This window comes from Ovis canadensis, chromosome 2, assembly GCF_042477335.2.
Source record: "Ovis canadensis isolate MfBH-ARS-UI-01 breed Bighorn chromosome 2, ARS-UI_OviCan_v2, whole genome shotgun sequence".
Lineage (NCBI taxonomy): Eukaryota > Metazoa > Chordata > Mammalia > Artiodactyla > Bovidae > Ovis > Ovis canadensis.
This window is the reverse complement of record NC_091246.1, coordinates 162,794,750-162,808,697: the sequence shown is the minus strand read 5'-3', so window position 1 is coordinate 162,808,697 and position 13,948 is coordinate 162,794,750. Positions and strand designations below refer to the sequence as shown.

The window sequence follows — 13,948 nt, the reverse complement described above, 5'->3', positions numbered from 1 at the left end:
AGACCTCCCTGTCTTTTCTCACATGCACAAAAATGAGGTCAGGTGAGGGCACAGTGAGAAGACAGCCATCTGCAGCCTGAGGGGCGAGCCCTCATTAGACACCAACCCTGCTGGGACCTTGATTTTGGACTTCCAGTCACCAGAAATATAAGCGACAGATTTCTGCTGCTTAGCTACGTGGTCTACGTAATTTGGCTATGGCAGCCCAAGCAGACTAGTACTCCACCCAACTAGAGCAGAGACGACCACATTTTAGGCTATCAGTTGAAACCCCCAAAAGGCTATCACACCTTAGGAGTGAAGGCATCCTAGAATTTAGTAATATCAAAACAGACCTACCTCACAAAGAAAACTAGTTAACCAACACATGGTAACTAAATTCATGCATACTGGAATTATGTTAAGTGAAGACTACTTGTACATTAAAGCACAGTTTCAATATTCCTTCAAATGTGCACAAAACTACCAACACCTAGAATAATGTAGGCCAATATACTCAGTGTTGTCTGAAGACAACATATTTGTATTAGACCAACAAGACATTACTTTGCCGACTAAGGTCCATCTAGTCAAGGCTATGGTTTTTCCTGTGGTCATGTATGGATGTGACAGTTGGACTGTGAAGAAAGCTGAGCGCCGAAGAATTGATGCTTTTGAACTGTGGTGTTGGAGAAGACTCTTGAGAGTCCCTTGGACTGCAAGGAGATCCAACCAGTCCATTCTGAAGGAGATCAGCCCTGGGATTTCTTTGGAAGGAATGATGCTAAAGCTGAAACTCCAGTACTTTGGCCACCTCATGTGAAGAGTTGACTCATTGGAAAAGACTCTGATGCTGGGAGGGATTGGGGGCAGGAGGAGAAGGGGACGACAGAGGATGAGATGGCTGGATGGCATCACTGACTTGATGGATGTGAGTCTGGGTGAACTCCGGGAGTTGGTGATGGACAGGGAAGCCTGGCGTGCTGCGATTCATGGGGTCGCAAAGAGTCGGACACGATTGTGCAACTGAACTGAATTGAACTGAAAAAGGTAAAAGGTCTACAGCAGGCTTTACCTCCCTACAAGTTCACTTTCTTCTTATGTGACACTCCCATAATACCCTCTGTTATCCGGTTTGCTGAGAACCATCAGTTCAGTTCAGTTCAGCCACTCTGTTGTGTCCAACTCTTTGTAACCCCATGGAACAAGCACGCCAGGCTTCCCTATCCATCCAACTTCCGGAGTCTACCCAAACTCATGTCCATCGAGTAGGTGATGCCATCCAATCATCTCATCCTCTGTCGTCTCCTTCTCTGCCTGCCCTCAATCTTTCCCAGAATCAGGGTCTTTTCAAATAAGTAGCTCTTCACATCAGGTGGCCAAAAGTATTGGAGTTTCAGCTTCAACATTAATCCTTCTAATGAACACTCAGGACTGATCTCCTTTAGAATGGACTGGCTGGATCTCCTTGCAGTCCAAGGGACTCTCAAAGAGTCTTCTCCAACACCACAGTTCAAAAGCATCAATTCTTCTGCGCTCAGCTTTCTTTACAGTTCAACTCTCACATCCATACATGGCTACTGGAAAAACCATAGCCTTGACTAGACGGACCTTTGTTGGCAAAGTAATGTGTCTGCTTTTTAATATGCTGTCTAGGTTGGTCATAACTTTCCTTTCAAGGAGCAAGTGTCTTTTAATTTCATGGCTGCAGTCACCATCTGCAGTGATTTTGGAGCCCCCCAAAATAAAGTCAGCCACTGTTTCGCCATTTATTTGCCATGCAGTGATGGGACCAGATGCCATGATCTTACTTTTCTGAATGCTGAGCTTTAAGCCAACTTTTTCACTCTCCTCTTTCACTTTCATCAAGAGGCTCTTTAGTTCTTCTTTGCTCTCTGTCATGAGGGTGGAGTCATCTGCATATCTGAAGTTATTGATATTTCTCCCAGCAATCTTGATTCCAGCTTATGTTTCATCCAGCCCAGCGTTTCCCATGATGTACTCTGCATATAAATTAAATAGCAGGATGACAATATACTACTTGACATACTCCTTTTCCTATTTGGAACCAGTCTATTGTTCCATGCCCAGTTCTAACTATTGCTTCCTGACCTGTATACAGGTTTCTCAAGAGGCAGGTTAGGTGGTCTGGTATTCCCATCTCTTTCAGAATTTTCCACAGTTGCTTGTGATCCACACAGTCAAAGGCTTTGGCATAGTCAATAAAGCAGAAATAGATAGCACATGTTGGCAATTTGATCTCTGGTTCCTCTGCCTTTTCTAAAACCAGCTTGAACATCTGGAAGTTCACAGTTCATGTATTTCTGAAGCCTGGCTTGGAGAATTCTGAGCATTACCTTCCTAGCATGTGAGATGAGTGCAATTGAGCAGTAGTTTGAGCATTCTTTGGCATTGCCTTTCTTTGAGATTGGAATGAAAACTGACCTTTTCCAGTCCTGTGGCCACTGCTGAGTTTTCCAAATGTGCTGACATATTGAGTGCAGCACTTTCACAGCATCATCTTTTAGGATTTGAAATAGCTTAACTGGAATTCCATCACTTCCACCAGCTTTATTCATAGTGATGCTTCCTAAGGCCCACTTGACTTCACATTCCAGCATGTCTGGCTCTAGGTGAGTGATCACACCGTCATGATTATGGGTCATGAACATCTTTTTTGGACAGTTCTTCTGTGTATTCTTGCCACCTCTTCTTAGTATCTTCTCTTCTGTTAAGTCCGTACCATCTATCCTTTATTGAGCCCATCTTTGCATGAAATGTTCCCTTGGTATTTCTAACTATCTTGAAGAGAGCTCTAGTCTTTCCCATTCTATTGTTTTCCTCTATTTCTTTGCACTGATCACTGAGAAAGGCTTTCTTATCTCTACTTGCTAGTTTTTGAACTCTGTATTCAATGGGTGTATCTTTCCTTCTCTCCTTTGCTTTTTGCTTCTCTTCTTTTCACAGTTATTTTTAAGGTCTCCTCAGACAGCCATTTTGCTTTTTTGCATTTCTTTTTCCTGGGGATGGTCTTGATCTCTGTCTCCTGTACAATGTCATGAACCTCTATCCATAGATCATCAGGCACTCTATCAGATCTAGTCCCTTAAATCTATTTGTCACTTCCACCGTCTAGTCATAAGGAATTTGATTTAGGTCACACCTGAATGGTCTAGTGGTTTTCCCCACTTTCTTCAATTTAAGTCTGAATTTGGCAATAGGTTGTTCATGATCTGAGCCACAGTCCAATCCCGGTCTTATTTTTGCTGACTGTATAGAGCTTCTCCATCTTTGGCTGCAAAGAATATAATTAATCTGATTTCAGTGTTGGCCATCTGGTGACGTCCATGTGTAGAGTCTTCTCTTGTGTTGTTGGAAGAAGGTATTTGCTATGACTAGTGTGTTCTCTTGGCAGTGGTTCTCTTGGCTATGACCAGTGCGTTCTCTTGTTTTATCAGCCTTTGCCCTGCGTCATTCTGTACTCCAAGGCCAAATTTGCCTGTTACTCCAGGTGTTTCCTGACATCCTACTTTTGCATTCCAGTCTTCTATAATGAAAAGGACATCTTTTTAGGTTGTTAGTTCTGAAAGGTCTTGTAGGTCTTCATAGAACTGTTTGACTTCAGCTTCATCAGCGTTACCAGTCGGGGCATAGACTTGGATTACCGTGATACTGAATGGTTTCCCTTGGAAAACAAACAGAGATCATTCTGTCATTTTTGAGACTGCATCCAAGTATGCATTTTGGACTCTTTTGTTGACTGTGATGGCTACTCCATTTCTTCTGAGGGATTCCTGCCCACAGTAGTAGATATAATGATCATCTGAGTTAAATTCACCCACTGCAGTCCATTTTAGCTCACTGATTCCTAGAATTAGTTGATGTTTACTCTTGCCATCTCCTGTTTGACCACTTCTAATTTGCCTTGATTCATGGACCTGACATTCCAGGTTCCTATGCAATATTGTTCTTTACAACATCGGACCTTACTTCTATCACCAGTCACATCCACAAATGGGTGTTGTTTTTGCTTTGGCTCCGTCCCTTCATTCTTTCTGGAGTTATTTCTCCATTAATCTCCAGTAGCATACTGGGCACCTACCCACCTGGGAAGTTCATCTACACTGTCCTATCTTTTTGCCTTTTCATGCCATTCATGGGGTTCTCAAGGCAATAATACTGAAGTGGTTTGCCATTTCCTTCTCCAGTGGACCATATTTTCTCATACCCCACTCCCAACTCCACAGAACAGTTATGCTCATTTCTATAAACACTCTGACATTAGGAAACAGGGCAGAAGTATAAATGTACTAAGTATAATTTCCATTTCAACAGACTTACCTGAAGGCTTCATGTGGAAAACACTTACTAACAGATGGGGAAAAGGAAAAATGAATCTCCAAAAGTAGCCCCTAACTTGCCAAAACACCACTGATGGAGAATCAAAAGCAGTTAGGTTGGGCCGATGATTACTTGTTCTCTGAAGACTGAGGAAATCACCGGGCACACATGGAGCACCCACATCACCCATTAAACACTGAAGACTCACCTTCTCTATTCCCAGCTCTGAAAATTTATACACTAACTTAAGGCTTCCCCTCAGCTCTGACTGAAATCTGAAACCATGTTCTCATCTGTAAAATGGAAATTAGAATGGCTGCCATGTTTAAAAGAGGAGTTGTGAAAATTAAGTGAAAAGAAAAATGGATGAAAAACTTAAATAGGTATTTCAAAAAAGAATATTAATTTAGTGACTATATTAAAGATCAAGCACATACATACATATTAAAGCCACAATGAGATACCATTAGAATGCCTAAAATTCTCAAAACTACACCACTATGTACTGGCAAATTTTTGACATGAAAATGAAATAATATGAGCTAAAACTAAGTAGGTGGCAGCTTCAAAATGTCAATAGTTTTCAGGGGGCAAAGTCTTGTTACACTGACCTTCCTAGGTTCAATTCCTATACTAAATACAAACAGTCACTAACAAGTATGCTGCTGCTGCTGCTGCTAAGTCGCTTCAGTTGTGTCCGACTCTGTGCGACCCCAGAGACAACAGCCCACCAGGCTCCCCCGTCCCTGGGATTCTCCAGGCATGAACACTGGAGTGGGTTGCCATTTCCTTCTCCAACTAACAAGCATAGTTATAGACAAATAAGGCAATAATGTTAAAAAAAAAAAAATTCTTTCCTCTCAACCCTCTATGTTAAGTTGTAATATGTTGTATATTTACCTGTAAAGAAATCCTCCTCTTGCCGTCTTAACTTTAAAATTGACTCTTGAATAACATGGATTTGAACTGCACAGATCCATGTAATATGCAAATTTTTTTCTAATAACTATAAAAAATTTTTAGAGGTTTACGACAATGTGAAAAAATCTGCAGACAAATTGGGCAGCCTAGAAATATTTTAAAGATTAAGAAAAAGGTGTGTCATGAATGTGTAAGATATATGTAGATATGCATATAACATCAAAAACATATTAATAGACTGTGTTATCGGTAAGGCTTCCTGTCAACAGCAGGTTATTAGTAGTTAAGTTTTGGGGGGAGTCAAAAGTTAATACATGGAGTTTTAACTGTGCAGGGGGATCGACAACCCTAACCCCCTGAGTCATTCAAGGGTCAACTATAAATCTAAGTAAGCTTAGAACTAAATATTAGTATCAGGACACAAAAAAGTGTATTATTAGCTATCAATATCATCAGTTCATATAAATGAAGAATAAACTACAATTTAGGTCAGTTGCTCAGTCGTGTCCGACTCTTTGCAACCCCATGAACTGCAGCATGCCAGGCCTCCCTGTCCCATCACCAACTCCCGGAGTCCACCCAAACCCATGTCCATTGTGTCGGTGATGCCATCCAACCATCTCATCCCCTGTTGTCCCCTTCTCCCCCTGTCCTCAATCTTTCCCAGCATCAGGGTCTTTTCAAATGAGTCAGCTCTTCGTATCAGGTGGCCAAAGTACTGGAGTTTCAGATTCAACATCAGTCCCTCCAATGAACACTCAGGACTATTCTCCTTTAGGATGGACTGGCTGGATCTCCTTGCAGTCCAAGGGACTCTCAAGAATCTTCTCCAACACCACAGTTCAAAAGCATTAATTCTTCTGCACTCAGCTTTCTTTACAGTTCAACTCTCACATCCATACATGGCTACTGGAAAAACCATAGCCTTGACTAGACGGACCTTTGTTGGCAAAGTAACGTGTCTGCTTTTTAATATGCTGTCTAGGTTGGTCATAACTTTCCTTCCAAGGAGCAAGTGTCATTTAATTTCCTGGCTGCGTTCACCATCTGCAGTGATTGTGGAGCCCCCAAAATAAAGTCAGCCACTGCTTCCACTGTTTCCCCATCTATTTGCCATGAAGTGATGGGACCAGATGCCATGATCTTACTTTTCTGAATGTTGAGCTTTAAGCCAAGTTTTTTTTTCACTCTCTTCTTTCACTTTCATCAAGAGGCTCTTTAGTTCTTCTTTGCTCTCTGCCATGAGGGTGGTGTCATCTGCATATCTGAAGTTATTGATATTTCTCCCAGCAATCTTGATTCCAGCTTATGTTTCATCCAGCCCAGCGTTTCCCATGATGTACTCTGCATATAAATTAAATAGCAGGGTGACGATATACAGCCTTGACGTACTCCTTTTCCTATTTGGAACCAGTCTGTTGTTCCCTGTCCAGTTCTAACTGTTGCTTCCTGACCTGTATACGGGTTTCTCAAGAGGCAGGTCAGGTGGTCTGGTATTCCCATCTCTCTCAGAATTTTCCACAGTTGCTTGTGATCCACACAGTCAAAGGCTTTGGCAGAGTCAATAAAGCAGAAATAGATGTTTTTCCGCTACTCTTGCTTTTTCAATGATCCAGCAGATGTTGGCAATTTGATCTCTGGTTCCTCTGCCTTTTCTAAAACCAGCTTGAACATCTGGAAGTTCACAGTTCACGTATTGCTGAAGCCTGGTTTGGAGAATTTTGAGCATTACCTTCCTAGCGTGTGAGACGAGTGGAATTGTGAGGTAGTTTGAGCATTCTTTGGCATTGCCTTTCTTTGGGACTGGAATGAAAACTGACCTTTTCCAGTCCTGTGGCCACTTAAACTATAAATAAATAAACTATAAACTACAATGTTTTCTCAAATCTTAAAAGAACATAAATTTCCTTTTACGATTGTACTAATCTAATAATAAACTCATATGGAAGAAAAAAGGCTCCAAACAGATAAGACTAGCAAAACAAGACACAGGTCTGACCCTACCACACCTATGAAAACCACTGACATAGGAATAAAATGTGGTATTGGTATAGGATAAACAGAACAGTGACCAACAAGCACAGACACAGGTCTCATACAGGGAAAGGGATTTACTATGTAGGAGAAAGTGCACCAAACTAATAGGGGAAGGATAGACAGTTCAACAATGGTGATTAAACAATTGATTACTGTCTATTGTAAACTGACTATCCCATCAGATCCCTCCTTAGAGCTTACATAAAGACCAAGTCCATATGGATTAAAGACCTAACTACAAAAATCAAAACTCCAATAAAATTTTCAGAAGAAAACATGACAACATTCTTATAGACTCAGAGCAGAGAGAAGCTTTTCTAGAACAAAAAAAATTAAGGCGAAGGAGAAAGACAGTATTGCTAAACAAAAACCTCTTTTTTTTTTTTTTTTAACAGTAAAAGGTATCAGAAACAAAAAGAAGCAACAGACTGGGATATATATTTGCAATTCATGTAAACAATGAAAGATTAGTAGAAGATGCATGTGGAATGCTAAAACTCAGTAAGAAAATAACCCAACAGAATAAACATATGAAAGTAATGAGCAGACGGTGTATGTGAGCTAAGTCACTTCAGTCGTGTCCAGTTCTTTGAGACCCTACGGACAGTAGACTGCCAGGCTTCTCTGTCCATGGAATTCTCCAGACAAGAATACTGGAGTAGGTTGCCCTGCCCTCCTCCAGGGATCTTCCTGACCCAGGGATCGAACCCTATCTTATGTGGCTCCTGCACTGCAGGTGGATTCTTTACTGCTGAGTCACCGGGGAAGCCCAATTTTTACAAACAAAAAACTGACTCACCAAACCAAAAAACATGAAAAGATGTTCAATTGCAATGAAACTGAAATGCAAACAATGCCCTATTTCATACCCATCAAATTGGCATAAATTTTAAATTATGACAATACCCAGTGTTATTGAGAATATGGAACAGGGGCTTGTCTTCCACTGCTGGTGGGAGTAAAATGTTCCACAAAATACATGAAAGAACAATTCAGTATTATTTAAGATTTTGCAACTCTGCACTATATTCATTTTTAATAAAGGATTCCTCTTCAAGATACAATCCCTGTAGAATCTCTCACTCTTATGAACAAGAAAACATGGATAAGAATTCTCACTGCAGTGTTGTCTGTAACAGCAAAAAAACTGTAAAAAACTTCATGTTCATTAATAGGATAATGAGTTAAAAAACGTGGAATATCACATAGTTTTTTAAATTAATGAACTAGAGCTACAAACATCAATATGAATAACTCTCCCAAAAAGTGCTAAATGACAAGTTGCAAATGACTACAAAGAGTATTATTTTTATGAAGTTTAAAAACATGTAAAAATACACGTATTTACATGTTTAGTATACATTATAAGATAGTTTTTTTTAATCTTTTAGTGCTTACTGTAAGGAGAGGAAAAAGAATAGTGTCAAGTAGTTACTAAATATAGGTAATAATTCCCATTGTATCTTGAATGTTTTCCTAAGAAAACAAGAATAAAGTGTGACAAATGTTAGGATTTGACAGAGGTGGATAGGGAGAGAAGTTTACATTATATTCTGTGCTTTATGCTAAAAATATTTCATTGCTTAAAAAATTACAAAATACATCAATTATAATTTATAACTATTTTAATTAGGACTAGGTATTAGGATTTTTGGTACCACGTGAGCAAAAGAAAGTATGGGGGAAAAAACCTGATGGTTAAGGCTACCATTCTCACCTATAATCAAAAATTTTTTTCATTTTAACTTTTTACAAAGATTATAACCACTCCATGTGTTCAAGAATTGCCTTAACTACATAAAGGTAATAAATTTAAACATATAAAGTTAATTTGTATTATCAGAGAGCTACCAATATCTATTTTTACATTAGGGTTTCTTGTAAAATTTCATTGAGAAAAAAATTCCATACAGAAAATCCTAAGCCACCTCACTGTTAAGTTATTTGAACACAACACAAGCCAAAGACAGCAATACATACATTCAAATTTTACTTGAAAAAGTCTCCTTATAGATACAGTTCATACTTCAATCCACTAGTCTGAAGAGTTTTTATAGAGGCAGAGTTTAAGCTTAGCTTTGCGGAAAACAATTAAGTATATCTCTTAAGGAAGGAGATACCAACAGTTGTTGAAAAAGAGCAAAAATCTATCAGTGAACAGTAAAAGGCATAGAGGCGGAGACTGGCAAGAAAGACTGCCTGACTTGGGTAAGGAGAAAAAAGATACGCAAATAAGAACTGGAGTTAGGGAGCAGAACAGTCATGACTCCAGAACCAATGTCATGAGACTGGAAAAAATTGATAGAGAATATAAGGAAATGACATCAGTCCTTTTAACACTATCACTAAATCTTGCTATTGTTGACTCTGTCCCTCATGTTTTACTTTCTCCTTGGAATCCCCTAAAAAGGTTGCCCTAACCAGGCTCTACCTCAGGAAACCCACACTCCCCCTTCAAGAGAAGACTCAGGGCTGGGGGAGAGCGAAGGGATACATGCGGATATTTTCTCTTTTTTTCTCAGCACAGCTTCAGAGAAATTTTATTCAACAAAATGAACAATAAATCCAGATTAGAAGAATTCCAGTAAATATTTAAAGAGCGCTAATGCTAGGTATGGTGTACCTAGCATATCCTTCAGGATTTATAGGTTTTGACTTCAGGATAAAAACTGGAACTTGCCAGAGCTTTTGACCTCCTCGACTTTGACCTGCTCCCATTTGACAAGTCCATTTGCCTTCTAGGACATCTTGACTTGCTACAGCCTTTTGCCTCAAGCAAAGGATTTCTTCTCCACATGAATGCTATCAGAAAGACTGTGCATCCTCTGATGAGACTGCACCAACCAAAGGAAGGTAGTTTCAACTTTCAGTTAATTATAAAATGACCATATCATACACATGGTAAGAGGTGGTTACTCCCTGCAGGTTTAAGTACTGTCAGGAAAGCAGGGAGAGAGAGAGGCTAGTGTCAACACTGGTACAGATAAAATGTATGCCTGAGGTCCTTGCCTTCTTTTCAGGGAAAATGACTGCTGTAAATAGAGGGAAAATATAAAGCATTGCCTATATTTCTAATATTGTATTTTTCACATTGTATTACAATTTTTTTAAAAAAATTTTTATTTCTTTTTCGCTGCTCTGGGTCTTTCGTTGCTGTTTGTGGGCTTTCTCTAGTGGTGGAGAGTGGGGGCTATGCTTCCTTGTGGCGCATGGGCTTCTCATTTGTGGTGGCTTCTCTTGTTGCAGGAGTTGCAGCTCGCAGGCTCTAGAGCACAAGCTCAGTAGTTGTAGCACACAGGATTAGCTTCTCCATCACATGTGGAACCTTCCTGGACCAGAGATCAAACCTGTATCTCCTGCATTTGCAGGCAGATTCTTATCCGCCAGGGAAGTCCCTACAATTATCTTTTTATATGTGTAAGAATCCACCATTAGAAAGAGAGTTGCTTGAGGGAACATAGTCTGTTTATTAAATTTGTGTCCCCAGAACTTAACACAATTTCTGGTGCACAGTAATCACTCAATGCCTATTTGTTAAATGAAAGGTAAACAAAGCAATGACAAAAAAGAAACAATGGTAACAAAAATCTGACTGAATCAAAGACAGCAGGTGAAAAGGACAATGACATTGCAAAGGAACATTCCTGTGGACATCGCAAGTTAAATAATGACTTGCGTGTCATATTACTTTACTTTCAAATTAAAGAAGGCTTTACGCTTTCAAAGAGCAATATGTAATTTTCCTTCTATGATAGAGATATAAAGTCAATGTGAAATCCTAAATCATACCATTTTCTCTATTAATTCCAACCACTTGCCTAAAAGAAGTTTACAATCAAGCTTTCTATTTTATTTTTAAACTGTCTTTTGGATACTGACTTCCAGTCATACTTAAGTTAACAAATAAGTACCTGAAGCTTTGGCTGATGGCACTGCCCATTAAATAATCTATACATGGTTTTGTTCTGTTTTGTTTTTTTGTCTGAAGGGCAGTGCTTCTTTTATTACAGCAGTACTAAACTATGATCTACTAAACCATGTTGGAACCTCAGGAGCCACTGAGGGGAAGGTTTAGAAAAGCAACTAGGCTTACTTTCACTAGAGAAGTTTTCAATCAGAAAACAATAGGCTTCCATGAAAAATCTCCCTTGAAGAGTTCCACAATTTTTAAGTTTGAAAATCACTTGTCTTATTCTAGTTTGCTTTTTTCTTTTTTAAAACTGTGACAAAACAAAAGTCTTCACAACAACAATAAAAAGTGTAGGTCTCACTGCAAGGAAGAAGACATCATTAGGTACTCCAAAGGCAGAGGTTGTGAGCCTCAACGTGATGCTTCCGAGATTTATAACAGTCACCAATGTTAAACTACCAAGAGAAAAGCTGAATGAAATTATGGAATTACATACTTGAAAACCAAAAGGGTCAAAACATATAATATTTTCTAGCTCTCTGGAAATAGAAAATACTTATTAGACTTTTGAATAAGCACTTTTGAAATCACAAACCACAACAGGGCACTTTCTAGACTTTTCCCATAGTCAGAAAATTGTAACTATGAAACAGGTGCAATATTCTGTGATGTGCAATATTCAGTATGACTGGCAATTTTCAGCCATGCATTTCATTACACTAAATCCTAAAACTGTATCTACAGTTAACTGCTGCTACAAAAATATCAATATTTACTTTAGTCAGCTTCAGTTACTGCTTTTCTAATGCCACAAGTAAGTTCTCATACCCAGTTCATCTTTTTCTCACTCTATAATCACTGAAACCTCTCAACAAGTAAAACATCAGGTGTTCTGGATTGTTTTGAAATCTTGGCGGTTTCTTTTTCATAACCTAATTATCTCGCTCCATAATCACTGACGACCCCTCAACAAGTAAAATATCAGGTGTTCTGGACTATTCTGAAATCTTGGGGTTTTCCTTTTCATAAAAGACAGAACACCTTATAGCACTTGCGCCATCCATGGGTAGAGTAACACTTCCAACTACCGTAAATAGTTGCTATCACAGCTTGGACGCATCTGGATATAAGCCAGGTAAAACACCTCCCTTCTACTGAACAGGAACAACTTTAAGTCTCTAAGTGTTGAGTGCCTTACACATCAGCGTCTGCTGCACCATTTCCTAAGCACGGGGCAGGGGACTGCAGGGCCGGGGGACACCAGACTCAACCAGCTCTAGTGGGAGCTGAAAGTTTGTGTCATCAACTCCGTAATTGCTCAATTAGTGAAGTCTCCAGAGAGCCCCAGGCTCCTCCCTATTCCTGAGTTCGACGAGGGGAATGGTCCTTGTTCGAGGTCCCCAACCTCAGGTGGGCTGGAGACATGCCCCAGGCCGCTGAGGACGCGCCGAGGCTGCCCACCCTCTCAAAAAAATTCCTGGATGCCTATGAGCGGCGGCGCCGCCCCCTTTCCTAGGCTTTCCAGTTCCCAGAGTCGCCACCGCCCACTTTCTAACACAACAAACAGCGGCCCAGGGCCGGGCCCAGCACTTACCCACATCTTGCTCGAACGGGTTGGGGGTGAACAGAGGCATCTCGCCGGCGCCCGAGCCTTCGTCGCTGCGGTCACGCAGAGGCTCGGCAGCTGCTCGGGGCTGGAGGACCCGCCGCGGCGGCTTCCTAGACGTCTAGCTCGGCCCCGACCACGTCCCAGCACTTCCGCCACCGCATCTGCCCGGATCCCGCCTGATGGGCCAGCTCCCGGTCCGCACTCCGCCCTCAACTCTCCTCCCGGGGAGAGGTCCCGCCAGCCGCGGGCATCTTCTCAGCGCTCCTGTGTCCGCCGCCCGCGCGGAGGAGGCGGCAGCCCTAGTCCGAAGTTCCAATAGGGGTTAGGCAGCCGCCGCGGCCACCTGTCCATGGCTAGGACCCGGGCAAGCCACGGAGCAGGGGACCTTCGCGGCCGGAAGTCGTCGCGCCTGGGACTGGGCGAAGCCAGAGGCCCGGAAGTTGCACTGCCGGAGGCAGCTTTTCTAAGGGTACGGTCTTCCGGGCTTCTCAGCCTAGGGCTGCGGGTTCAGACGACCAAGCTCTCTTCAAATTGGTTCCTTTCTAAGCTGTGGTGCCACACGGCTTTGGGGCCGCGGCTGCGTTCGCGTCACAGTCCCGTTGCCTTGGAAACGGAAGGAGCCTTGGTAGCGCAGAGTCGGCCAAGGGTTTGGTTCCGCCCACAGCGCTTGCAGGGCGGCACTCTCCGGCGCCTAAACCCCTCGGGAATAACCACCCTAGAAGCTGCGGCCGAAGTAACAATGGCTCTGTGCCGACTCCTGTCTTTTCGCTTTCCATCGTGGTCTTGCCATGAGAATACTGCTGGACTCAGTTTAGTTCAATCGCTCAGTCGTGTCCGACTCTGCGACCCCATGAACTGCAGCACGCCAGGCTTCCCTGTCCATCACCAACTCCCGGAGTTTACTCAAACTCCTGTCCATGGAGTCGGTGATGCCATCCAATCATCTCTTGCTCTGTCATCCCTTTCTCCTCCTGCCTTCAATCTTTCCCAGCATCAAGGTCTTTTCCAATGAGTCAGTTCTTCGCATCAGGTGGTCAAAGTATTGGATTTTCAGCTTCAGCATCAGTCCTTCCAGTGAATATTTAGGACTGATTTTCTTTAGGATGGACTGGTTGGAACTTCTTGCAGTTCAAGGGACTCTCAAGCGTCTT

At 41.6% G+C, this 13,948-nt stretch overlaps 1 protein-coding gene across 2 annotated transcripts in view; it reads right to left on the bottom strand.

The window, feature by feature from the left end:
* Positions 1 to 13,356, bottom strand: part of STAM2 (signal transducing adaptor molecule 2) — a 51,371-nt gene extending 38,015 nt beyond the window's left edge. For both annotated transcript variants that reach the window (XM_069577525.1, XM_069577526.1), the window contains exon 1: positions 12,783 to 13,356. In XM_069577525.1, the coding sequence (XP_069433626.1) occupies positions 12,783 to 12,822 (40 nt within the window). In that variant the 5' untranslated portion in view covers positions 12,823 to 13,356. The remainder of the gene's footprint in view (positions 1 to 12,782) is intronic.
* Positions 13,357 to 13,948: the final 592 nt, after the last annotated feature.